Raw genomic sequence first — 23,950 nt, forward strand, 5'->3', positions numbered from 1 at the left:
CAGACGAGCCATTGTTCCCAGAGAGCTGAACAAAAATAGGCGCTCTGCAAAAATAGATTGAATTCCCGCCCCAGCAGCGGCGGCAGATGAGCCATGCAGCGCGTCTATAAATAGAGTCTGTGCGTGACAGAATGGCAGAGCACCGTTCAGCCTGGTGAACAAACTCGCGGTGTATGAGTTCCAAAGCAATTCTTGATGAAAGAAATGAAGAGAGGATAAAAAGACTAGGAAGAGAAACGGAGACGCTGCACTCACAGGCGCTCGTTGAGGACCTCGTCGATGCAGACGTTGATGAACGACTTGCGGGCATTGAGCTCGTCCATGTCCATGTTGCAGTCCTGGGCGACCTGCTGGCGCACCTGCTTCTTGGTCACAAGCATCAGGTCGACCGAGCTGAGTATCCGGCGCACCGACTGCATCAGCACCTCGTTGGGCATTCCCGACGGATACGGCACGGGCCCGCTATCAGGCATAAGCGAGCCGCCGTTGCCGCCCATGAACCCGGTATTCAGGCTGAACTGTGGTATATGCAAGGAAATTGCATCACCCATGAATCCGCCGCCCTGACCGCCGCCACCATTGCGGTGCATCATGCTGGTGCCGGCGATTGAGGCCGCATCGCCGCCCATATCGCCGCCATGCACACTCATGGCCGGAGCCATGCCCATATTCTGGTTCATGATTTGCATGTTGGCGCCGCCGTCGTGGTAGTACCCGTAGTTGTTGACAGGATAGACTGAGCCGGCGGCCGAGCCCGGACGCGGCGGGCCAAAGTACATGCTGGCACGGCTGCTCATTTCACTGCGCATGTCATCCATGCGCGCCTTCTCGGGCTGGCCGTACAGGATCTCCTGCTCGTACTCGTCCCACTTGCGCAGCGGGATCACCGACGGGTCGAATTCCTCGACCTCGGCCACAAACTTTGGCTTCTTGCCATCGCCGACCACGACACGGGTGTTGCCCCACGAGAAATCGTCAAAGTGCCAGAAGGCGTAGATCGGGATGAAGAACGAAAACACAGGCAGGGCCAGCAGATAGACGATCATCCAGCCGATATGCTGCCACTGGCGCTTGATCACAAACAGCATTGCCTGCAGGCCGTAAACCGCCGCTAGCAGGTACACGGACACAAGCGGCGTATCAGAGGTGCTGATGGCGAGCTGGTAGATCAGGTATCCGAGATAAACAACTGTGGCGGGCATCACGATGGTCGAGACGAGATCGATAAACACAATGAAGCGCATCGAGAAGCAGCAGAATCCGCAGAGCCGGGGCAGGAACACAAGCTCAAGAAGGTTGTGCACAGTCGAGTTAATCCAGCGGCGACGCTGCGACAAAAGCACCTGCCAGGTATCCGGGGCATTGGTGCGGCACTGGGCATCTGACGTGAACTTCATCTTGTAGTACGGGTGGTGCTTGAGCATCAGCGTAGTTAGGTACCGGTCCTCACCGAGGTGCAGCAGATTGCGCTTGTGGAGGGTGTCGACCTTGTTCTCGGAGTAGTCCTGGACCATCTGGTTTGCAATCAGCAGGGGCTGGTTGGCTTCGGGTGTGCGGATACGGTACATGCAGAAGCAGCCGGGGAGGCAAGTGACAGAGCCGAACAGTGACTCGAACGCCTTGCTGAGGTGGTGCGAAATGTAGTACTCGTAGACCTGGATCATGGTGATCCACGTGTCCTTCTCGTTGGCGAGCTGAGTCTCGCCACAGATACCCATCAGCTTCGAGTCGTGCAGCATGCATGACACCATGCGGTTGAGCGAGTCGGGCGACACATACGTATCGGCATCCACCATCATGATGAATTCGTAGAAGGCCGGGTTGACGCCAATGACGTTCTTGATCTGGTGGTAGATCTCCAGCTCCAGCGGGGTCATGGCCAGGTTGAAATGCACCTTGTTGAAGAAGCGCATCAGGATAATCTGCGAGTCGCGCTTACCGCGGTTGCCTTGGCGCGTACGCTCGCGGGGCGTGCCGCACTTGACAACCACAATGTAAGGGACCACGTGGCCCGATGCCTCGAACAGCCCAGAGTAGACCTTGCCCATGTTGTGCTGCTTCGTGCCCTCGCCCAGCGACAGGAAGCTGAGCGGCTCCGGGTCAATGTCTGGATCAACTCCCAGGATATCCAGCACAATGCGCGGGGTCGGGCGGTCGTTTCCGGATCCAACGATCATTCCATCGCAGATGATGAACATGAGCTTTCGCTTATCATCGTAGTGCAGCGTCGCCAGAGATTCCAATGTCGAGCGCAGACCCTCCTCACCCTCGGTGTAGCACGGGACATTGCAGATGATGAACTTGTCGTGCTCCTCGGGCTCGCGCTTGCTGCCAAGCTGCAGCGCAGCCAGGAACTTGAAGAAGATGATGCTGGTCAGGGCCACAGAACTGGCGAGCAGCACGTAGTTGGCAAAGTAGCACTGGAATGACTTGCGCTTGTCGATAACACCGGCGTAGAATGCGCCGCGCAGGCACTGGTAGTGCAGGCGCTTGGCGACGGGCCGCTTGGCAAAATGCCTGCGCCATTTCTCGGTGATGTCCTGGCCCGGGTGCATCTGGAACATGGTCTGCACAGCGTCATCGAGGAAGGTACGCGAGGTAGTCTCGTTGCTCTTGCCGTCGGGTGCGACAACGAACGGTGCGCCGCGGCGCTGGATGTACTCGGTCAGATCAAAGATCTCGTTGTTGACGATTGACCAGTAGCGGCGCTGGCCGTTCGGCAGGCCAATGCCCTTGCCCTCCATCTCAACGCGCTGCGGCTCGGTCGCGATCTTGCCCCGGTAGTAGTTCTCGCGCATGATGCGCATGAAGCGGTACTGGTAGTAGTTGTATCCGCCCTCGACCATGTCGGGGTGGCGCCAGAACCGGTGGTCGTGCAGCCACGTGTCGGTGTACGGCTCGGGCTTGGGCGACAGCGCCAGGCGTGGATCCAGGTCCGGGAACGGACACACAAACGAGAGCTGCAGAGGGAACTTGTCGCTCATGTCGCTGCCGGGGTAGTTGTTGTCGACCAGGTACTTGGAATTGACGCCCATGTGGTTGAATCCCTGGATGTCAAACACTTCGCCGCGGATGGCGATCAGCGCGTCGTCGGCAGTGTTGTGGCCACGCATCTCCTCGATGGTGTAGACATTCTGCTTGGGGCAGATAAGCATGCCGAGCACGGCAATCCAGAAGATGATGATGCAGCAGCAGAAGAAGATCATGATGCACAGCGCTACCTTCTCGCGCCATGCGATGCGCTGGTCCTGGCGCCGCAGCTTGCCGCACCACGACAGACATGGGCTGGGCATCCACCACGTCAGCAGCCACACGATGGTCAGCCAATTGCGGCGGGCCGGCGTCACCTTGTCCTTGTCGTCGTCTTCCTCGATCTCAGCGCTCTTGCGCGCCCCCTTCACCATCTTGTCCTTTTCGTCCGCTGACCGACACCTCGTTGATGGTCTGGTCATCCTCGCCCTGGATATTCTCGTCGACCTCTATGCCCATGCTCATGGCCTGCTGGTGCTCCTGCAGTGCCTGGCTGTATTCGAGCAGACTGGCGATATCGGCCTCCTCGCCGGCATTGCTGTCGGGGAACAGCTCGATCTCGTCGTCCTCGTAGATCGACTGCAGGTCCTCGGCCTGGATTGACATTGCGTTCTCCTCCTTGATGCCACACACCAGCAGGCGCTCGCGCTCGCGCAGCGGGTCCTCGAGCGTGCGCCAGGTCGTGAAGCTCAGGAACGCCTTGGTCTTTCCTATCGCCATATCGTTGTCGTCCCACCCCATCGCCCGCCTCAGCGCCTCGCAGCGCTCGACGGCGCTCGACTTCTCCTTGGTGCGCACGTACTTTTTGAATGCAATGCTGTAACGCGTGATCAAGTCGCTGTGCAGCAGCGAGGCAGTGAACTCGGCGTTCTTGTGGTGTGCGATTTCCGCCAGGCCGTAGGCAGTGATCTGCCGCTGGACATGCTCCTTGTCCCACAGCCGCGCCTCCTGGTGGTCGTTCGGGTTGATGCATAGGATGAACCACGGCAGCGTCTCATCGAGCGACGAGATCAGCTGGGTCAGTGCGCGCTGGTACTGGGACACGATGCACGTGATCTTGCGCTTCTTCTGCGGCCGCGGGTGGCTCGTATACGGGCTGCGCAGCGGCATCATGACCTGCTGCGCGTCAATGATCGCGCTCTCCAGACGCGGGTGGCCCTCGGTGACAATCACGCGGTCGTCGAAGATGCGTGCAATGAACGGGTTGGCGGTGGCCGGCAGATCAGACGCCTGCATCCCGCGGAACAGCGTGTAGAAGTCGACGCCCAGGTAGTCGATGTTGTTGTCGGCAAAGCTGTCGATTGCGTAGCTGACCTTGCGCGCAAAGTGCCGGATGCCAAACTCGCCGTGGCGCTTGGACATGGCATACCACGAGACACCGGCCTTCTTCTCGTCGCCATCGCCATGCGTCTCGTTGAACTGCTCGATCAGCTTGGCGTCGCCCTCGGGCCCAGTCCGGGCCACGCGGTCCTTGTCCTTCTTGCTGGCCTTGGTGGACCTGTCCATGATGAACAGCAGGCCAGACCCAGACTTCATGAACAGATCCAGACACCCCGTGTTGTCGTTGTAGTCGGCCGAGTTCAGGATATGGTCGACGCCCTCCGACATGTACTCCTCGCTGCCAACATCAAATATGTGGTGGTTCATAAAGTGCTGGATGCGCTCGCTGGCGTAGTTGTAGATGAACTGCTCAAAGTAGTTGCGCTTGGTGCTCTGGAACCCGGGCAGATCCAGCAGGCCAATGTGGCTGCTGTACACGTTGGCGCTGCACTCGAGCGTGCTGTTCACCTTCTCAACAAGCCAGGTGAACAGCAGGGCATACAGATGCCGCGCCAGCGAGTCGCCGCGCACACGCGACCCGGCAGCATCCAGGTAGACCGTGCAGAGCTCGCGGCCGATCATACGCGTATGGTAGGTGATCGCTTGCTGCAAACTCCCAGGGTCCACGCCCAGCAGCAGCGCAACGTGGTCGAGCAGATCACCGTTCTTGACGTACGCGGCCTCAGCCGCCGTCGTGTCCTTCTGGTCCTCAAGCTGGATGTTGCCGATTTCCAGCACGGCCGCCAACGTGCGGAAGATGAACTCCTGGTACTTGTCGCGCAGCCCCAGCGACTGCATCGCCATGCGCAGATCCTGGAACTGCGCGGCGTCGTCGATGCCCGGCAGCCTTTGGATTGTGCCGGGCCGGCACAGGTACTCGTAGTTGGTCTGCGTCAAGCCGAACGTTGTGCGTTCCTCGGGCTGTGCGCCATTCACCAAGTAGTGGAGTACATGGTAGTTGCGCTCGTTGTCGGGGACATGTGTCACACGCGTGCGCTCAAGCATGTAGTCGCAGCACTTGGCGCCGGCCACACGGCCCAGCTCGTCGAACTGCAGCTCCGTGTAGATGCCGACGCGGGAGGCATTGGCGTGGAACGTCGTCTTTGCGTTGCCAAAGGCCTCGAAGATGATTTCAGCCTCGACAATCTTGTCAAACAGCTGCGTGTCGCGCCGCGCATGCGGGCGCAGGAACGACAGCATGCGGACAGCCAGGCGCTTGGCTTCGGACTTTCCTGTACCAGTCTCACCACTACAATGCACATCTATGTTAGCACGCTATCTGCATCATCCTGTGCGACAGGGAGCCAAAAATAGAGACGCCTACATCAGGAACGCTCCCCTCGTGTCCGCACTATGTCCAACCAATGCCCGACCCCACCTCCTGCTTAAATACTTACGCAAACACAAGCGACTGGTTCAGCCCTGTCTGGCGCATATGCAAATAGGCATTGGCTGCAACCCCAAACACATGCGGCGGTGTGCCCTTGCGCTTCCCTGACGTGTTACGATAGTCCTCCGCGTACATCGCTGCAGCCGAGTCATTCTGGGACTCCAGTGCCTCATACGGGTTAATGGAGATCAAAAAGCGACTGCCCAGGTACGTGAACGTCTGCGGCTCTGGCTTGGTCACAAACCTGGCCTCGAGCCGCGCTGCTAGACTCTCGGTGGTAAATGCCACGCCATCATTGTGGCGGGCGAGGTCATCGCTGGACTGCGTATTCATTGGCATCCACAAGCTCAGCGATAGACCAGGTGGATATTATAATGATATGCAGGCAATAAATTTAAATGTTATGCAGACGTAAAGTAATGTATATATGCAAGGCTAGTGTCACTGCGAGAGGGGGGAGGAGGGAATTGTGGCCGTTTCTTTGTAGGCTCAGTGGCCTCGTACGGGCTGGAGAAATGCCAGGCATATATGATATCCCCAGTTTGCAATTGAGCAAGATAGCCGCCGCCAATGTTCCCTTTTGTCTCAGACGCTCAAGCAGAGAGCTGGATCACCGAACACATGGAGAAAGTTACCTGTGGCACCGCCACGATGGCTACCCACATGCACACATGTCTCGCGTACATCATTGTTGCGCTTCAGCGCTTCGAGCAATACCACAAATACGCTGGGTCTGCGAAATATATTAGTGTCGATTAGAAAAGGGAGACATAGTTCGTGGGTTTGAGACCATGTTTTCATTATGAAACGACGCCTGCTGCCGCCACTGGAGAAATAGCGACAGCTAGCCGTCAAGGGTGCTCATATCTCCTTCCCCAGTCGCACCCATGCTACTGGTCTCCACGGTGCTGCCACTCATCCCCTCGTAGCAGTCGAGAGGGGTGGGAGGCGATTTGCGGAGACATAGTCGACAGAGGCGTTGATACCACCAGCGGCGCTGCGCAGGGATGGACACAGCGCATGGGCAGCACATGGCGAGTGTGGAGGTTGGCCCCTCTCTCCTTCACAGCACGCATATGCATGGGTGTGAACGGGCCACTTTCCCTGAGCCATTGCTAGCAATGTGCAGTGCGCGAATGATTTCCACCGAATGCACGAATATTGCAAATGCAGTCGGAAGCAAGTATCATTTTCTAGTAGTTGCATAACGCCGAACCGCAGCTGCATCTTCCTGGTGTGGAAGGGAAGGAACTAGTGTATGAGTATTGTAGAAACAAAGGAGCAAACAGGAAAAGCTATTTATGTTGAAAGAGAGGTTGAAGACACCACGATACTGAGTGGTGGAAGTGATACATGGCAGCCGTGGGCGGCTGCAGAGCAGAACGTAGGTGTGCGAGCTGCTGCCGTGACAATGCAGTACAAATGATAGTGGCAGGGGCCAATCCACTTTCTGTCCAACAGCGCATGATGCCTACGCAGCAAGGGCGGTTGGCGCCCGTGCAGCAACCATATGGCGGCGCATAGTGACAGGCTCCTCGATGCCAGCCGACGAAATCGACGACGACGAGGTCAGCGACACACAGGTCTTCTCGGCACTAGGCGACATATCGCTGCTGCCCAGAATGCGGCTGTCTGCGGGGCTCCCCGGAACAACAGTCCCCTCAGACTTGTTGCTCGACGAGATCGCCGGCGAAGAAGCAGTCCGCGATACGTTCGTCGAAACATCGGTTGTCTCAGAGTTGCTCCGGATACTCCGCATTGACCCAGATGTATTTGCCGACGCCGGAATTGCCGGGACCGGCGGATACATGCTGTTAGCCCGCGATGCGTTGCGCGATGCCAGTGCCTGGGAGAGCAAGTCGAGCTCCATCTCGACGGCCGTGTCCGCGGCCAGTGCTGCCATTTCAATCACCGACATGCGGGGCTTCTGCCGGAGCTTGCCGTCCATGCTGTGCGGCCGCGTGCCGTCCGAGTTCTCTCCCCACGACACGCGCCGCCCGGTCTGCAGCGCCTGTGCCTGCGATTTGGTGCGCTTGTGCTTACTCTCGTGCGCCTCGGCCGACGTGTCCGAGCCCTGTGTCGATTTTGTGGTGCTCCTGCGTGTAAGGGTGCGCGACAGACGCCTGCTCTCAGACTGCGCCCCAGGAGCGCTGGTTCGCCGGTGCCGCGATAGGTTCATCTGCGCTGTCCCACGTGCAATGTCGCGATTGCCGTCGAGAATGAGGCTGGGGCTGGCAAAGAGCTGGCCAAACGAATACTACAGAGCAGTGGCGCGCATGCCAAAGCGCAATGGGAAATTAGCGTGCGTGGGTGGGGGTGGCAATCCAATTGCCGGCAATAAAAAAAACCATACCGCATGCTATCAAAAATAGTAGCAGAATGCGCTCGGATCGATACTGGCCCAATGCTGGCCGACGCGGTATTTTTGTCAGCAGGAGGATCACTCTGCATTGGACCACACAGCCCACAGCCCAGCACTTCAGGTGCTGCTGCCCCGACCCTGTCGCAGGATGAGCGCGGTTGGGGAGCAGCGAGGGAGAAGGATCCATGCTCTTTTTGAGCACCCAGGCCAGACACAGCGACGACAGGTCAGCGCCCACAAAGGAAAAGGGAGATGGAACCTCCTATTTTTAAAAATAGGACTGCTGCCAAGGGCAAATGACCCGGAGTATGCGCCAGTACGTTCGCAAATGAGCCAGCTCTGCAAAACAAATATGCCCGCTGCTTTTAGGCAGAGCAGGTTCTATTGGGGGCGGGAACGAAACAGGGAGAGCAGCCAGAAATCAACAACATCAAGACCTGAAACCAGATCCCGCCAGCAGAAAACAAAAACATACCTTCATCTTCCCGCCGAATCGCCGCATCCAACCGCGGATCACGCTCGGGCGGACAACCCGCTGCGAGTTGTTCTTATACGAGTACTCCTGGTAGTCCTGGTCTATGGTGATAATCGACAGCCGGCAGGACGAGCTGTTGAGCGTGTTGAGGCTGTGCGGGCGCTGGCGCATGTGTAAACCCTCCATCATCTGGTGCGGGTGCGGCAGCATTGTGTCCTCGTCGCTGGATCGGTCGATAAGATGCATCAGCGTCGGCTCGTTCAGGTTGCGCAGCATCGGTGTTGATGCGCTGGTAACCAGCACCGGCGACAGCGATGCAGCGGACATTGGGGGGCCTGCCGCTGGATCTGCTCGCTGGTGCTGGCATCGACACCAGTGCTGGGAGGTACCTGCGACGACAAATAACCCTCCGAATAGACAGCGCCTTCGTCCGGCTGTTTCACATCCTTTGCCGCCCCGACCTGGCTGTTGAGTGTCTCAACACTCCGTACATCGACAACCTTGCGCAGCGTCGATGGGACCCGCGGCGCAGTCTTTAGCAGCGTTGATTTGCGGCCCATCAAGGGCGATACCGCAGCTACCACCGGCTGCTGCTGCTGCTCGGCAATGGGTACTGCGGGAATCAATGGACCCTGCTCGGTGGGTTTGAGGCTTGCTGCGGCAGTAGCGGTCTCACCAGGGATAATTAGTAACGGCGCTTCGGGAGGTGGGCTGCACCGAGGGGCTTGGGCATTGTGCACAGGCGACTCCATTGGCGGCAGCTCTTTGACCTCGAGCTCGGGTGTCGAATACGGCGTCTCCGAATCCATGTAACGCGGCGTGTACGTGTATGTGTATGTGTATGTGAATGTGAATGTGAATGTATATGATAGTATATGGAAATACTGTGTGAGGGGAAGGAGCCAGGCTGAAGGAGGCAGAGTGATCGCTCACGATTCAAGGACTAGAATATAGTATTCCAGAATACAGGAGGGGCTTTGGATCAGGTCGCAGCAGCAAACAGCACTAGTTGGCAAAGAGTATGGCTACAAAAAAGAAGGCGCTGGGGAGCTGAGAGAGAAGAAAAGGGCTGCAGGAATGCGAAGGCGCTTTTGGTGAAGCAGGACTTTGCGAGAGAGAAAGAGAGGGTGCTGCCAGAAAAAGCCGTAGTGCACGCTAGCAGAGAGGACGAGCGGAGATACCCGAAAAATAGAAGCTTGCTAGTGATCCTCCTGGAATGCAAAATTCTTTGGGGACAAGGGACGCTAAGAACAGACACATTCCTAGCGTGAGTGTGGTCGTATTTTTCGGCTCTCTAGTACTCACCCCCTCGTTCCTGCGCGGCACAACAAGCCGTGCGTGGCCAGCATCACGCCGTGCATGTGGAGGAGAAGAAGAGGACTGGGCGGCGATCAGAGGTGTTTGAAAGAGACTGACATGGCGAAATTTATGCACAACGTCATAATTATAGCCTGCACGCATGTGGGTAGTCGCAAAGGGGCATCGACGCTATCGATGGCGGCCACGCTCTGGAGCTGCCTTTTTGTTCGCACGCATTGTATCTCTCTGCAGCTGGAGGGGGGATCTAGCCAGTGCTTACACATCATCTCCCCTCAATGCTGACTCTACCTGCAGTACTGCCTTTTTCCTGCACCGCGAGTGAGAGAGATACGCTGCGCCTGTGCTATTTATGTTACTACCGACTGAGTTGGCATGGTTACACGTGCTCCAAAGTGCTCTGACTTTGGCCCAGAATAGCCACCGCGGCTTGGGTTTGCCAAACCCAACCGCGTGTTTCACAAATGCCCGGGCTGCAAGCACCGCCCGCACGCACTCCAGCGTGCCCTCGCCCACTCTCAGTCGCTCATCTAGCTGCGGCGGATGTGCTCCACGGCTCAAGAAGGGCCTAAGCTGGTCTACAGCCCATCAGAGGAGCGCTCGTGCTGCGAGCTCCACGATTTGCCGCTCGATAATCGAGTGAATGGGGCTGCCAGTCTGCACGCGATTTAATACCGCTTCTGGCCCTTTCTTGCCATTTTACACACTAGCGCTCTTTCGAATGATTGGAATTCCACAGTACATTGAGCGGTTCCAGGAAAAGAACAACGCCAAAGACTGCACAGGCAAGCATGTCGTGATCATAGGCGGGACACGCGGACTAGGCGCCGCTACAGCAGAAAAGTTCGCCAAGCTGGGCGCGTCCGTGACCTTTGTCGGACGGTCGCAGAAGGCCGGCGATATTGTGCTCCGCAACTGCCGTGCAAACTCGCCGCTAGCAGCCAAGGCAACATTCAGCCATGTGCTCGGAAACCTGAGCCTACTGAGCGAGGCTGCGCAGGTTGCCGATCAGCTCGATACAGCCATTGCTCAGACGCACCGAGGAATCGATGCCCTGGTGCTGACTGCGGGGTGCTACGGCAGCTCGTCGACGTATTCGATTCTGGGCGGCACAGTGAAGACACAGGAACAGCTGGACCAGTGGTTCTCGCTGCTGTTCTTGTCGCGATTCTTGGTGATCCAGCGGCTCATGCCGTGGCTAAAGCAGCGGCCCGGAAGCCGGGTGATCAATATTCTGCGCGCTGGTAGCCGAGGCAGCCTGGATATCGACAACCTGAGCATGGACGGTAAGAGCAACCTCGAGACCATCTCGTCGATGGGGCTGTACCTCGACGCCACGACTCTGTCGCTGGCCGAGCGCCACCACGAGCAGGCGTTCTACCATATCACGGCTGGCCCCATGGTGCCGCACCCTGTAGTCGAGGATACTGAGCACTTTCCACTGCTGGCGTGGGTCGAGCGCACATTGCGGCCGTGGCTGTACTCGCAGTCGGTCTCGGCCTACGATGCTGCGGAGGCAGTTGTGTACGTGGCAATCCAGCCTGAGTTCGGGCCAGCACACTCGGGCACCCTGATGAGCGAGCGGCTGGAGAACCTGCCGCTGACTGAATTCATGCGGTCGCCCGACACACACGACCGGATCTGGCGGTACGCACTTAACGAGATCAGTTTCAAGCTGCCAAACGAGGTGGCCAAGTTCCAGTATGCGTCACTGGACGGCGACGACCTGACAAACGAGATCCAGATTACACACGAGATGTATTCGCAGTAGCATGTCTCACTCCTGCAGAGGATTCTGGCGAGAGGGCGCGCCTCCGCTTGGCTTCTCTCTCTTCCCCATTGCTGCGCTCAGAGGCGTCGATGGCAGCCAGCCTTACTTCTCTTTTCGCTTGCACATTCAGCAGTCAGATGAGGTGGCTAATATAGCCAGAACGTTGATTGTTGTGGTGTTGTGCTTGGAGGGAGTGGGGAGGATCCTGCTGTCGCCGCTCGAATTCGCAAAGGTATTAATGGCGGCCAGCCACGCTGCTCAGATGGAGCATAGATGGTGGGAGAGGCACCTTGCCTTCTCTGCTGTACACTACTTTCGTCTGATATTCCAGCTACCCCTCTATCAATCCGCCCGATATAGCTTCTAGTATCTGCAGGCGATAATTCTGCAGTCAACTATAGTAATATAGAGAATCACAAGACCCAGTCAGAAAGGATGACCGCAGCCAGAATAGAGGAAGCGAGCATCGACCTTGCATACCGGCCATCCGTCGCCGGGTGGCCACAGTACAGCTCCTCTAACCCACGAGAAGCCTGAAACCTCCGAGGCTAACCCCGCGGACGGCGACAGGCCGGCCTGGGACACTGTCGAGTTTGTCGCCCAAGCCGATCTGCGCGCACAGGAAGCCACTGACAAGCCGCCCAACGGCGTGTACGCCTGGCTTGTAGTAATGTCGTGTTTCTTCTCACTCATGCTCTCCATCGGCATCAACGACGCATACGGCGTCTTCCAGCAGCACTACCAGCTCAATGAGTTCCCGGACGTCTCGACATCGCTCATTTCGTGGATTGGCACTGTGCAGTTCCTAGTGATGACGCTTGGCGGCGTGTTCTCCGGATTCCTGTGCGAGCACTTTGACACACGCTTGCTCAATTCGGTCGGCGCGCTTATCATGGGGGTTGCGTTCATCGGGGGCTCGTACTGCACGACCGTGCCGGGGCTCATGATGACCCAGGGGTTCCTGTACGGGCTGGGCGCGGCATTTCCGTTTGTGGCGGCAACTGCAACGCCTGCGCAGTGGTTTACAAAGCACCAGGGCCTGGCCACGGGCATTGCACTATCCGGAAGCGGGGTTGGCGGAATGTGGATGACATCGGCCACGCAGGCCGATGATCGAGAGTCTGGGCAGACCGTGGGCTATGCGGGTGACCGGGATTATATCGATGTGCGTAGTACTGGCAGTTAGCCCCTGGATGCGCGTGCGCCTGGTGCCGCACAAGAGTGAGCAGATCATCGACTGGTCGTTGCTGAAAGACGCCCGCTTCAACATGTTTTTGTGCGCTCTTGTGTTTGCCATTGCAACGTACTTTGGCCCGTTCTTCCAGGTCCCATCGTACAGCGTCGTGGTCCTGCATCCAGTCGCAGAACTGGGGGTCAAACATGGATACGCTGATGAACGGGCTCAGTGTCGTCGGCCGGCTGGCTGTCGGGTTCTTGGCCGATATCACAGGCCCACTGAACCTGATGATTTTGAATACTGTGCTGGCTAGCGTTGCGCTGCTGGTGTTCTGGCTGCCGTTCGAGTCTGTTGCCATGCTATACGTCACCGACCTGTTATTTGGTTTCGCCATTGGCGGCATTGTCAGCGTGATTCCAGTGGTCGCTGCTCAGGTTTTCGGATTGGCACGTCTGCCATCCATCATGGGGCTGCTGTTCATCGGCTACTTCATCGGCGGGCTGCTGGGGGTGCCGCCTATGAGCGCTTTGCTGGACAACGTCGGCCACCGCACAAACTACACAAGCTCGATCTGGTACATGGGTGCGTTGCCCGTCTGCTCACTGGTATTCCTACTGCTAATGCGCGTGCTGATAACCCGCAAGCTCAGGGTGAAGGTATAGAGTCATCCTGTAAGCATATCAATACCATGGTACATTTACCATCACCTCAGAAATATGTAATTTTTATCTATTTGGTGCAAATAAAGGAAAAACCGACTTTTTGTAACATTCACAGAAGCGCAACAGCTCTCGTGAATCTGGTAACGGAAATGGGGGTTACAGAAGAAAACCAGAAGCGTATAAAGGGCGGAGAGGAGGTGGCAAAAAGACTGCTGCACATAGCAGCATCCGCGCCAGCTCCTTCCACGTCCATCAATCCAAGAAAAAGAATACGACTATGTAGCGTCCTACCACGACTTGAGCGCATCCTTGCACAGCTCGTACGACCAGAAGCTAACGCCAATAGCAGGCGCAACCTTCAGGTAGTTGGGCACCAGGCCACGGTAGAAGCCCAGCACGCCCTCAGACTTGATCATCTGCTTGACGGCATCCCAGGTGCTGGAGTACCGGTAGTTGATGCCCGACATAGATGTGACCTGCATGCGGCGACGCAGCACATCGAACGGATACGTGATAGTCTGCGCACAGCAGCCAGCCAGAGCACCACAGACCAGCTTGCGCAGACCCGACGGCGCGCTCTCGCCCTCAGGCGTGAAGAACTTGCGCAGCACCTCGTAGCACTGGAAGTTCAGCGCAATGTACGGAGCAACACCGGCCAAGGTCGCACCGAATCCACGGTACGTTGCACGCAGACCGCCCTCCTTGGTGTAGATCTCGACAAAGGTCTTCCAGATGCCGGGCATCTTGGGGATCACTGGCCGGCCGCGCGCGTCCTTGGGCAGCTTGTCGATGTTGGCCAGAGCCTGGGCCGTCTGCACGCTGATCCGCGTGCGCACAATGTCCAGCGGGTAGGTCGCCGCCACCGAGGCAATGCCAGCACCGGCGCCCGCAGTCAGTCGCCGCGGCGTATCGAGCTCCGTCTTGCCCTCCTCCATCAGCATCTTCTTGAGCTGCTCATATGTCGCAAACTGCACTGCACTATACGGCACTATCCGCACCACGTTCGTGCCGTTTCCGCGCATGTACCCAGCCAAGCCCTCGTCGCGCCACATCTTCGCCAGCGTGCCCACCACGCCCTTGTAGTTGGTTCCTGATCCCTTGCTTTGCACCTAAGAATTGCACAATGGGTAGCCGGTATGGCGTGGAGTATTAGCTGTATGTAAAAAAATGGCCGCACATGATGCATGTGGTGACAAGCCATGGGAAACAACAGCCGCTGCAACTCCTGATCGGAGGATGCAAGCGATTGGGAGGACGGCATTCACATCCAAACAGGCACCATCCGTGGGCTGCGGTCCTTGCCAGTACACGGAGGGCGGCCGATCATAATCGCGGATCCATACTGGTATCCCCCACACCTGGGCATTTCGGAAACCGCAGGACACAGCAATATCTGTCTATCACCCAGCAACCTCCTTTGGCCAGCCATATCCCAAGAAAGCATGGAGAGGCTGGGCAAAATGCAGCGGTGCAGTAGCCAAGGGAGCCAGCCCTCCCCAGCCCCCAGACCAGACGAGTCATAAACACCTTTGACGTACCTGGAAGAGAATCTTCATGCGCTCCAGCGGGCTGACGACGGTGCGCGACACTGCGCCTGAAATACCGCCAGCAATCAGATGCTTGAGCCAGGTGATATCCTGGTTGCCGAACCAGTACCTCGAGCTCCACTTGGGCACCGACTGAACTTCAGAATTTACCAACACGGTGGATTCGCCGGCCATTATGAGGTTGAAAGAACGAGAAGAAAAAGGAGGGTGCACCGACAGGGCGTGTGGGAATAAATTGGGGGTTGCAAAGAGGCCGAGGTAGGAATTCTGCAGAAGAGAAAGAGAGACTTTTAAACTGTCCAGTGCCAGAACGGCTGATTGAGATAAACGATTCAGCACAAGCCCTGTTTCGTTTAAAGCTGTGGTTGCCCAAACAGCGATCTGCGGGAAGATTCGCCTTCCCCACCCGCCCAGCCAGAAAACCCAGTCACACCCGACATAAAAAATTTTCATTTGTGGCTCGGGAGAGCGCCGATAAAGGAAGCCTGCTTCTCGGATCCTACTGAGAGGCATATGAAAACCATCGCGATGTTTCACACAGGCGCGGCGCATACCGACGCCGGAGGACTTGGCAGGTCCTCCCGCCCTCAGTTGCTACTGCCTGATCGGAGCAGCTGCGCCCGAGCACACCAGGAACAAGGTCGGCGATGTTTGCCATTGAGATGTAATCCGTTAGTCGATTACCGGACCCAACAGATCAAGGCTGGCAAAAAAGTGCCTGAGCCAGAGCCTGCAACAATTTTTCGTCTTTTGCCACCTCCACAACCTCCCCCCTTCTATACGACGACACAGCAATCCAGAATGGCACCCAAGGAAGAGCACAGGCGGAAGCGGGTCAAGGTCGACCAGAAGAAGGCGAAGAAGACCGCAACAGAGCCCAAGACAGCTGACATCGACATCCCCGCGCTCGGCGAGACAGCACCCGCCAAGGACACGTTCCTGATCACAGCTGGCACATACGAGCGGATCCTGTACGGCATCGAGGCGCGGTTCGTTGGCAAGCTGCTGACGCTCTCCCCGCGGTTTATCTTCCCGGCGCACATTGGCTGCATCAAGGCAGTCTCGGCTGGCGGCCGCTTCCTGGCGTCCGGCAGTACCGACGAAATCGTCAAGCTCTACGACCTGAAGAAGCGCGTGGAGCTTGGCTCATTGCACGAACACAAGGGATCCATCACCTCGCTGCAGTTCCATGGCCACACGCACCTGCTGACGGCCAGCGACGACGGCGCCATTTGCATTTTCCGCTCAAAGGACTGGGAGCCGCTCAAGGTGCTAAAGGCGCACAAGGCTGCCGTCACCGATATCGCGATCCACCCGTCTGGCAAGCTAGCACTCTCGGTGTCGCTGGATAGATCGATGATCCTGTGGAACCTGCTGACGGGACAGAAAGCTAGCCGCACGCGCACGCCCCAGGCGGGAGAGCTGGTCGAATGGTCCAAGTCTGGCGCCATGTATGCCATTGCGTATGCGACCGAGATCCAAATCTACCGTGTTGGCCAGCCCGACGCCGTGGCCATGGTGACGTCGCGCCAGCGTATCACTTCGATCCTGTTTGTCCGAGTTTAACGGCAACGATTTCCTGCTGGTCGGATCGCAGGATAAGCGCATGCACATCTACTCGACCGCTGGAGACGAGCTGGCAACAGCGCAGCTGCACGACAACCGCATCAAGGGTCTGAGCGCTGTTGAGGTGACGTTCCCCGACGAATCTGTGCACACGGTCATTACGTCAGTGTCGTCAGATGGGTACATCAAGGCGTGGAAGCTCGATGATCTAGTCGGTGTGCTCGACCCGAAGAGCAAGCCTGATCCCAAAAAGGTGCCTGAGCTTACGGCCGAGCCCCTGGCCAAGTACAACGCCGACGTGCGACTCACCTGCGTTGCTGCGTCTAACGATATTTACTGAGTGCTGTAATCGAGTAAACAAATTTGTCGGATACATGTTTGAAGTGACAACCAAAAAATGTAAAAAGAAAGCGACTTGCAAATGCTGCCCTATTGAAAAGCAGCGGGGGGCAGCTGGGCGCGCGCTTGCTCAAATGTTGCCAGCGCCTGCTGGTAGTTCCAGCCGCTCTCGGTCAGGCACTTGACAGTCCACTCCGCGTTCATCTTGGTCTGCGTCTGCAGCGCCTGTGCCATAGCCAGCTGCTCGCCTGCCAGGCCACCGAACTGGTCCACACCTCCACCAGCAGCCGGAGCCGCTGCTGCCGCTGAAGTGGCCTGGTCAGCGCCAGACTGCCAGTTCTCGAATCCGTTGTAGCGCCGCACTGTGAGCTGATCGTGCAGAATCGCACACGGCCACCCAGCCATCGCAGCTGGCGACCCCGGAACCGCCGGAATCAGTACAAACACGCGGTCAAATGAAAGTGTGTTCGTCGCCGCCGGCTCATCAAACTCGCCGTGCAAGTTGACAATGATCGCTGCCTGCGATCCAGTAGAGCTCGGGACCTCGGTCTGCCATGCCTCAAAGCTGAACTTTTGCGCGTCCTGCATCGGGTGCCGCGTGGCTGGCAGCTTCAGCAGTGTCTGCCACGATTGCCTGGTTGCCGCCAATTAGCGAGTTGATTCGCTTGCTCGCACCTTTGACCCGCTCCATGTTCCGGCTAATGCTCAGGTACGACGACAGCTCCACACGCTTCTGGCTGCGCGGGTCGTTCTGTGCTGAAACGCTGGACGGGTGCGTCGTGTCGACCATCAATGAGAATTGCGCGTTGGCGTCGTAGATGTTGCCAAGGTCCGCGCGGCTGCCATCATACAGCCCAATGAAGCCGGCAATGAAGCCGTTCGCTAGCTGCTCGATCTCGCTGTTTTCCACAAACGACGGCTTTGTAGGGAATGGCAGCTGTTTGTTCTTGGCTACAGCATTGCTGCCACCGTTTCTGGAAGCCGATCCAGGCTGGGCCACAGGCGTCACCGCGTTCATATCCAGCATGCTGACCGTCGGGAACCGCTCGTGGACCTGGTTAATGTACGTTGATCCGTCGGGTACCCGCGACAGCTCCTGTTCACGCATCGGATTTCCGTCCAGGATGAGCTCCACGAGCTCCTGCAGTGGATCTGTCGAGCCCTTGGTTGACAGGCAGTCCAGCTCGCGGAAGTTAGATAGCGCATTGTTGGCCAACGACAGGTTCCGCAGCTTCGGGAACTTGAATCCGAGATCCGCCACTGGCTTGAGTGAGTGTAGCCCGTTGCTGGCCAGGTTCATTGTGATGATGTTTGGGAACATCTGCGAAGCAACGGTTAAGATCGCCACATATATCTTGCCCGAGTGCAGCGGATCGGCACCCATCGATATAATAATCGGGTCGGACGCCAGATTCGACAGATCCAGTGCCACACCCTGCCTGTCAACGCGTGTCTGCAGCAGCGCAACAAGCTTGTCCTTGATGTCCGAGCTGCTGCCGCCGGCCGATGCACCTCCTGCACTCCATTGTTCCGAATTTGACCGGGTTCTTTGGTATCTGCAGCGTCAGCTTGTTGCCTGCAAACCGGATCCCGCTCAACTTCAGCAGGCTCTGTGCAATAGCCTGGTTCGGCACTGTAATGTACATGATGTCGTTCTGGATGTGTGAGTCCATGATCTGCGCCGGAGTCGACAGCTTGCGGTCCAGAAACTTGTACAGCGAGTCCTGTGTGCCGCCCTGCCAGCCCTTCATTGACACCTGCACAGGTCCATCGGGCTGCCCACCAAAGTTGCCGCCATGCGACCCGAAGGCTGGGTTTCCATTGCCACCTCCGTTATTCATCGTGAACATGCCAGGGTTGTTGTTGCTGAACCCGCCATGGCCATTATTGAACCCGCCGCGACCACCACCACCGCGACCGCGTCCGCCTCGACCACGAATTGAAAAATTGCTCATTTAAACCGCAGCAAACCACTGAAACAGGCAAGGTGAAATGTATGTGTCTGTGAAATCAAGAGAATAGACCCGCTCCCCCAGCGTTGACACAAATCGCACTGAAAGAAGAGGACTGAAAATGAAGACTAGCGGGAGAAAAAGCGAGGTGTCAGAATTTCGCAGTGCAACACATTCTGTAGCGCCAATTCGCCTCGCACAGGCGTTGAACAGGGCTGATCGGCTGATTCTGGGATCCAGATCTGCTGCTAAGCCTGACACGCACATTGTGCATTTGGTATTGGTATGTTGTCACCAGCCCAATCTGCACTGGTGCTGATGCTGGGGCTGCTTGGGACATGGGGGTATTATTGTCTTGGAAGCAAGAAAGTAAATGTTTCTAACAGATAATTATTAGTTGGACGCAAGTTTGAAAGTAAGTAACAGATGCAGGTGCTAGAGTAGGAGATTGTGTGGGTGAATAATGTCGCAAAAAAAGAGAGCGTGGGGCGGTGGAAGGAAAATGAAGAAAAAACGCAAGGCAGCCTAAATGTTTCACTTGGTATCGCATTCCACATCCTTCTCGAAAACCGCCTTCTTCTTGGTCTTCCAGAAGGTGACGCCTGACGGGAGGTCGCCAGACAAGATGAGATCCGGTGGGTGGCTGGGATCCTTCAAGAAATAGACGGTCCCGCGGTACTTGCGCACCGTGATGACGATGCTGGCAAGGTTGACGACGATCAAGAGGGCGCTAACCAGAATGATCCAGTCATTGGTCCACTCGATGCGCGTGCTCTTGGTCGATGCGTACGACGTTGCAATGTACACCATCCAGAGTAGAATGAGCAATGATAGGACAACCTGTAGCGCTATGATCATCCGGAACTTGCGACGCGTCTGGCGCAAGGCGCATCGTGCGCATTACCTCAACGTCCGCTAGCGTGAATGGGTGCGATGGGTAGAGCTTTCCAGGGCTGCTGTCCATGATGTATGTGGTATTAGGTTATATTAATTGTATTTACGAGGCTTGGTGTCTGGCCAATTTCGACATACAGATTCTGTGCTGCCCGGCATTGGATTCATTTATAAACCAAGCTGCTGACTGCTGTTGCACCGTGGTTTTGTCCTTGGCATTTCACCCCCTGTCAACCAGCCGCAGTTCTGCGCCCGAGGATTACTGCTCTGCACAAATCTCTTTGGGAACTGCCAGTGGGGAGGTTTCTCCTGGCACTCGCCAGACTACTGCACCCTCTCAGACACTCCAAAGTCTATATTAACGTCATTTCATATCCCAGTCAAATTAAGCGAGCACCAGTGCGGAGCTATGGAGCGATGATTAATGTATTCTATATTGTGGGTGTGGGACTCCTCCTTTCACATATTGTCCCTTGGTGTGCCGCTGCCAGCTAGAGTGGTTCGGAGAGCTTAAACAGTAGCAGTCTTTATTCGCTTTAATTATCAGGGGTTATAGAGGGAAATCAAGGCGCATTCCGCCCTTTTGCCAGCTCTTTGCGATGCACATCAAGCTAATTTTGGATGCTGCCAACCATTGTCGCGGTGCCCAGCTTTGCTGGCTCGTATGTGCGCTGCCAGGCGGTTAGTGCGTGACTGGCGGCGAGCCTGCTCCTCCCGCGGCCCCCGCACAGGTGGGGTCCCTTTTCATTGCTGATATGACCAGGCAGCGCGCACATCGTGACGACAACTTCTCAACTCTTCTCAACCGCCGTCTCCTTTTCTTCCACTTGCCAGTATACTGCATATACGTTTTCTCTTTTTCGGTGTTTGGAATTTCGCAAAATGACCACGTCAGCCAAAACGACCTCGTGGTGCGGCGGGCCCGCCAACGAGGCACCGCCTAGCAGCACCCCGCAGCACGCTATTTCTCCGACGCTGGCGGATATTCAGGCAGGGTGTCACAGCAGCGACACTCAAAAAATAAGCGACAGTAGCAGCAAGGATAATTTGGGCGTCGCGCAGCATGAAAAGCTCCGAAACCCAGACCCTATCGCCACGCATAATGATGATGCTAGCACCGGTTTTCTCGAGAGCAGGCCTGCAACCCAAGCCTGCCGCCGCCAGTCACCGCAGCCTCCACGGGGCTATCGCGACGCACATCGCGAAGGTCAACCAGGCAGCGCACCCGGTGGCAGCGGCTGTGGATGAGCTTTGACATGCTGCCGCTGTTTTCTAAATTCCGGTTCGCCATCATGGTGTTCTTTGCGATAGCCCAGGTAAGCAGAAACATCCGCCGGACCTGTGCACGTTTTTCATGTATGCGCAAGGTGTCAACGCTAAATTTTCCTATCACTCGGCGCGCCATTTATTGTTTTAGATTCTCACTGGCATCATTATCCTGGCGATTAGCGCGAGCGATAACGAGCGCTGCGACCGCCCGCTGCGCGCGTTCGTGATAGCATATATCTGTCGGATGGCGATATATTATCCACTATATGTCATACACCGGACTGTTTCCAGCCGACGAGCTGTGGGCGTCGGTGGGCGTTGGGGCGTGGATGAACCGGTAAGCTTCCATTCATATGGCCATACATGAGACATTTTTAACAGCATTAATTCGCCGCCCGGCCCGTTCACACCAGGGACTACCGCACGCCCGGTGCGGGCCGAGAATGGAGAGGGGCGATATTGCACGCGTCTCCCTCTTACACTGCAAAACACAGCTTGACCGGGTGAATGGGAGAATCGTTCGCGGAAGCTCAAAGCTGGCCCCTTACATTCCGTCAACCAAGCACTGGACGATCACCCACATATCTCCGTCTATCACTCCCCAATCGGCAGGCCCGCCTGCCGTGGTTGGGCCAGCAACAATTTCGCTGGGCCGACGGATAGCGGCGAATTTTTGCATGCCCATGTTGTTGTTTCTAGACGGTAGATAGAAGCAGCGTCCTAAGGAGTTTGAGCACACCCGTCACGCTCCAGCCGGCATCCCGCTTTAGGATACTCTGTCGGGGACTGGCGCGACCGATGGGCACGCTGGAGCTAATGGAATTTAGCGCCGTCATGCCATTCCGCAGATGGGCTGCGATATTCTCCGACGTCCTGCGTCTGACACCTGCGGCAGCAGCCGCCGTCCCCTCGAGACCAGGCCTGCTTCTAGCCTGGTGGTGGTGATACTGTTGGGTGCCCTGAGTCACAGCGCATCCCCAAACTAAAAGTTTTCCCATCCGCTGTAGGTTGCGCAAATTACTCGACGTTGGTGCGTTGGTTGTGTTTATCCTCGGCAATTACTTTGTCTTCACCAGCTCCAACTGCGCACGGGAGGCGCCGCTGCTCTACCACGTTTCGCTGGTCTATATAATCCTGGGATATCTCCTCCTGGCGACACCGGTTCTCCTGTGTGTTTTACTCATAGTCTCCTTCCCCCTTATTCTCATCCTCATGCGCCACTTTAGATTTGGAATTTATGCTAAGCGCGGTGCCGACTTTGGCGAGATCTCAAAGATCCCCCTTGTCAAGTACACCAGCCCGCTCGCTGAGCCCGCCTTCCCAACAATCTCGGCTTCTTCGCCGCCGTCTTTGCACGGCGTGCAGCTCAACAGCCAGATTGCGGGCAGCGAGATCCACGAGCACTCCTCTCATGGACCCATGCACACACAGTGCCCGCAGGCATCGCACTCTGCGACCTCCCTGCACTCTCTGCCTGCCGAGCAGTCGCACCATAGGCGGTACGGCTTTGGGCGCATCCACCTCATGAGCTCGTTCTCACGCCTTGCCAACCGGTTCTCCAAGAACCGCCGGCAGCGCATCGAGGACATGGATATGTACAAAAAGCAGCTCTCCGGCCCCATCCCGGAGTTCACACCACAGAATGCCAATGACGATATGTGTGCCATCTGCCTTTGCGAGTATGAGAATGGTGATGTGCTCCGTCTGCTGCCCTGCGGTCACCACATGCACCAGTCGTGCGTTGACGAGTGGCTGCACATCAACCGGACCTGTCCGCTGTGCAAGCGGGTGGCGACCCCCGGTGCTGAGAGCGAAGAGGCAGCCGCTACTGCTGAGCACTCGGCTCAGACAGACCCTGAGCCTGCTGCCGGATGCACTGCCTCGCCCGCGCAATCGCCACGCCTTTCGCCCATGGCCAGCTCCACCAATCCCGATTTTACGGCTATCACTGTCGGATAAGTTCTCAGTGACCACCACCCTTTGTGCCTGTTAGTCTCTGGCCTGCTACCACTCTTACCACAATGTTGGCAGGTGGCTTGCCTTGTGTACATAAATATACTTTTATCTTTACCATACTACTAGCTACATGTCAATGTAGCAGGGAATGAAATGGCAAGATTGCCAGCTGCTTTCAGAAACCATTTCATGATACGATGATCTTTGCTGCATCAGCATGCTTGCACTCCAAGCACCTGTGTCCAGAAATTATACCAGTTTTCTTCAGCACTACCATATACTCTCAAAATGATGCCCCTCATAAAACCACATGTGTCGATTCTTCCGCAAACATGACTTCCTGTCTCAGGCGAGTCTGCGCATTTATAGTGCCCTCCCAGCAAGTCTTTAGGTGGGTGATGCACTGTGTAAGCAGCTACACCAGTTGCAAATTAAACCTACCAAGTACTATTTGCTCTCGCATCAAAATCCTCCGGCTCGCGAGTACAGGTAGAGGTGAAGGTCCCATTAGAGACATCGAATCCTAGAACAAGAGAGCTTGGGCCGGACAGTTGAGAGAGCATTATTGAATTTATGAGAAGGTATATGGATGAACGATACTATGAGGATAAGAGGCGAGAGGAAAAACCTCTTGACTCGATACCCTTAAATCGCGGCTACTCAGCAGCCTAGCCTCCCTTCTCCTTCGCCCTCCATGTGGACAATTTATACTCTGGGATCTGCCACATCATCATTCCTCAAACAGCTGCTCCGTGTTTCCTTTGCCTGCTCTAGTCAACAATGCCTTTCGCTTCCCACTTCATTGCCTGAGATTAACCAGCATGGGAATCCTACTTCTGCTCCCTTGATACATCGAGGCGCGCTGGCGCTTTTATAATGCAAACTCTATCTCTGTTGCGTGCATTGCAGGCACGTGTTTTTCA

At 56.6% G+C, this 23,950-nt stretch overlaps 9 protein-coding genes across 9 annotated transcripts; 5 read left to right on the forward strand and 4 right to left on the reverse strand.

The window, feature by feature from the left end:
- Positions 1-178: 178 nt before the first annotated feature.
- Positions 179-2,814, reverse strand: DL89DRAFT_270219 (uncharacterized protein). Its single transcript, XM_040888617.1, has one exon. The coding sequence runs from the start codon at positions 2,796-2,798 to the stop codon at positions 252-254; it is 2,547 nt and encodes an 848-aa protein (XP_040740296.1). The 5' UTR covers positions 2,799-2,814; the 3' UTR covers positions 179-251.
- Positions 2,815-7,928: 5,114 nt separating this feature from the next.
- Positions 7,929-8,666, forward strand: DL89DRAFT_270222 (uncharacterized protein). Its single transcript, XM_040888618.1, has 2 exons — positions 7,929-8,483; positions 8,578-8,666. Exon 1 carries the CDS (start codon positions 8,097-8,099, stop codon positions 8,298-8,300), a length of 204 nt encoding a protein of 67 aa, XP_040740297.1. The 5' UTR covers positions 7,929-8,096; the 3' UTR covers positions 8,301-8,483; positions 8,578-8,666.
- Positions 8,667-10,615: 1,949 nt separating this feature from the next.
- DL89DRAFT_260312 (NAD(P)-binding protein) lies at positions 10,616-11,665 on the forward strand (the record flags this gene model as incomplete). The annotated part of the gene is made up of 1 exon (XM_040885771.1): positions 10,616-11,665. The coding sequence occupies one exon, from the start codon at positions 10,616-10,618 to the stop codon at positions 11,663-11,665; it is 1,050 nt and encodes a 349-aa protein (XP_040740298.1).
- Positions 11,666-12,034: 369 nt separating this feature from the next.
- Positions 12,035-13,504, forward strand: DL89DRAFT_306690 (MFS general substrate transporter; the record flags this gene model as incomplete). The annotated part of the gene is made up of 2 exons (XM_040890904.1): positions 12,035-12,761; positions 13,025-13,504. The coding sequence occupies exons 1-2, from the start codon at positions 12,336-12,338 to the stop codon at positions 13,502-13,504; spliced, it is 906 nt and encodes a 301-aa protein (XP_040740299.1). The 5' UTR covers positions 12,035-12,335.
- Positions 13,505-13,636: 132 nt separating this feature from the next.
- On the reverse strand, positions 13,637-14,573 carry DL89DRAFT_270224 (mitochondrial carrier). The gene has a single exon (XM_040888619.1). The coding sequence runs from the start codon at positions 14,554-14,556 to the stop codon at positions 13,792-13,794; it is 765 nt and encodes a 254-aa protein (XP_040740300.1). The 5' UTR covers positions 14,557-14,573; the 3' UTR covers positions 13,637-13,791.
- Positions 14,574-15,810: 1,237 nt separating this feature from the next.
- On the forward strand, positions 15,811-17,005 carry DL89DRAFT_270225 (WD40 repeat-like protein). The gene is made up of 2 exons (XM_040888620.1): positions 15,811-16,611; positions 16,649-17,005. Exons 1-2 carry the CDS (start codon positions 15,853-15,855, stop codon positions 16,955-16,957), a joined length of 1,068 nt encoding a protein of 355 aa, XP_040740301.1. The 5' UTR covers positions 15,811-15,852; the 3' UTR covers positions 16,958-17,005.
- Positions 16,977-19,037, reverse strand: DL89DRAFT_270226 (uncharacterized protein). Its single transcript, XM_040888621.1, is given in 3 exon segments — positions 16,977-17,577; positions 17,639-18,449; positions 18,469-19,037. 3 exon segments carry the CDS (start codon positions 18,909-18,911, stop codon positions 17,047-17,049), a joined length of 1,785 nt encoding a protein of 594 aa, XP_040740302.1. The 5' UTR covers positions 18,912-19,037; the 3' UTR covers positions 16,977-17,046.
- Positions 19,038-19,248: 211 nt separating this feature from the next.
- Positions 19,249-19,924, reverse strand: DL89DRAFT_270227 (uncharacterized protein). Its single transcript, XM_040888622.1, has 2 exons — positions 19,813-19,924; positions 19,249-19,784 (listed from the first exon to the last, which is right to left on the reverse strand). The coding sequence occupies exons 1-2, from the start codon at positions 19,870-19,872 to the stop codon at positions 19,443-19,445; spliced, it is 402 nt and encodes a 133-aa protein (XP_040740303.1). The 5' UTR covers positions 19,873-19,924; the 3' UTR covers positions 19,249-19,442.
- A 715-nt stretch (positions 19,925-20,639) lies between these two features.
- Positions 20,640-23,141, forward strand: DL89DRAFT_270229 (uncharacterized protein). Its single transcript, XM_040888623.1, has 4 exons — positions 20,640-21,118; positions 21,220-21,310; positions 21,363-21,408; positions 22,079-23,141. The coding sequence occupies exons 1-4, from the start codon at positions 21,059-21,061 to the stop codon at positions 23,028-23,030; spliced, it is 1,149 nt and encodes a 382-aa protein (XP_040740304.1). The 5' UTR covers positions 20,640-21,058; the 3' UTR covers positions 23,031-23,141.
- Positions 23,142-23,950: the final 809 nt, after the last annotated feature.

Source organism: Linderina pennispora (genome assembly GCF_002104995.1).
Source record: "Linderina pennispora strain ATCC 12442 chromosome Unknown DL89scaffold_16, whole genome shotgun sequence".
In the NCBI taxonomy this organism is placed as follows: Eukaryota; Fungi; Kickxellomycota; class Kickxellomycetes; order Kickxellales; family Kickxellaceae; genus Linderina; species Linderina pennispora.

Coding starts and splice junctions, on each gene's coding strand:
- DL89DRAFT_270219 (XM_040888617.1), bottom strand. CDS start 2,798: ATGCGCGAGAACTACTACCGGGGCAAGATCGCGACCGAGCCGCAGCGC.
- DL89DRAFT_270222 (XM_040888618.1), top strand. CDS start 8,097: ATGCTATCAAAAATAGTAGCAGAATGCGCTCGGATCGATACTGGCCCA.
- DL89DRAFT_270224 (XM_040888619.1), bottom strand. CDS start 14,556: ATGTGGCGCGACGAGGGCTTGGCTGGGTACATGCGCGGAAACGGCACG.
- DL89DRAFT_270225 (XM_040888620.1), top strand. CDS start 15,853: ATGGCACCCAAGGAAGAGCACAGGCGGAAGCGGGTCAAGGTCGACCAG. Junction 16,612..16,648: donor CTTCGATCCTGTTTGTCCGA/GTTTAACGGCAA, acceptor GTCGGATCGCAG/GATAAGCGCATGCACATCTA.
- DL89DRAFT_270226 (XM_040888621.1), bottom strand. CDS start 18,911: ATGAGCAATTTTTCAATTCGTGGTCGAGGCGGACGCGGTCGCGGTGGT. Junction 17,578..17,638: donor TTAGCCGGAACATGGAGCGG/GTCAAAGGTGCG, acceptor CAATCGTGGCAG/ACACTGCTGAAGCTGCCAGC.
- DL89DRAFT_270227 (XM_040888622.1), bottom strand. CDS start 19,872: ATGGACAGCAGCCCTGGAAAGCTCTACCCATCGCACCCATTCACGCTA. Junction 19,785..19,812: donor TCACGCTAGCGGACGTTGAG/GTAATGCGCACG, acceptor GCCTTGCGCCAG/ACGCGTCGCAAGTTCCGGAT.
- DL89DRAFT_270229 (XM_040888623.1), top strand. CDS start 21,059: ATGCTGCCGCTGTTTTCTAAATTCCGGTTCGCCATCATGGTGTTCTTT. Junction 21,119..21,219: donor TGTTCTTTGCGATAGCCCAG/GTAAGCAGAAAC, acceptor TTATTGTTTTAG/ATTCTCACTGGCATCATTAT. Junction 21,311..21,362: donor GTTCGTGATAGCATATATCT/GTCGGATGGCGA, acceptor GACTGTTTCCAG/CCGACGAGCTGTGGGCGTCG.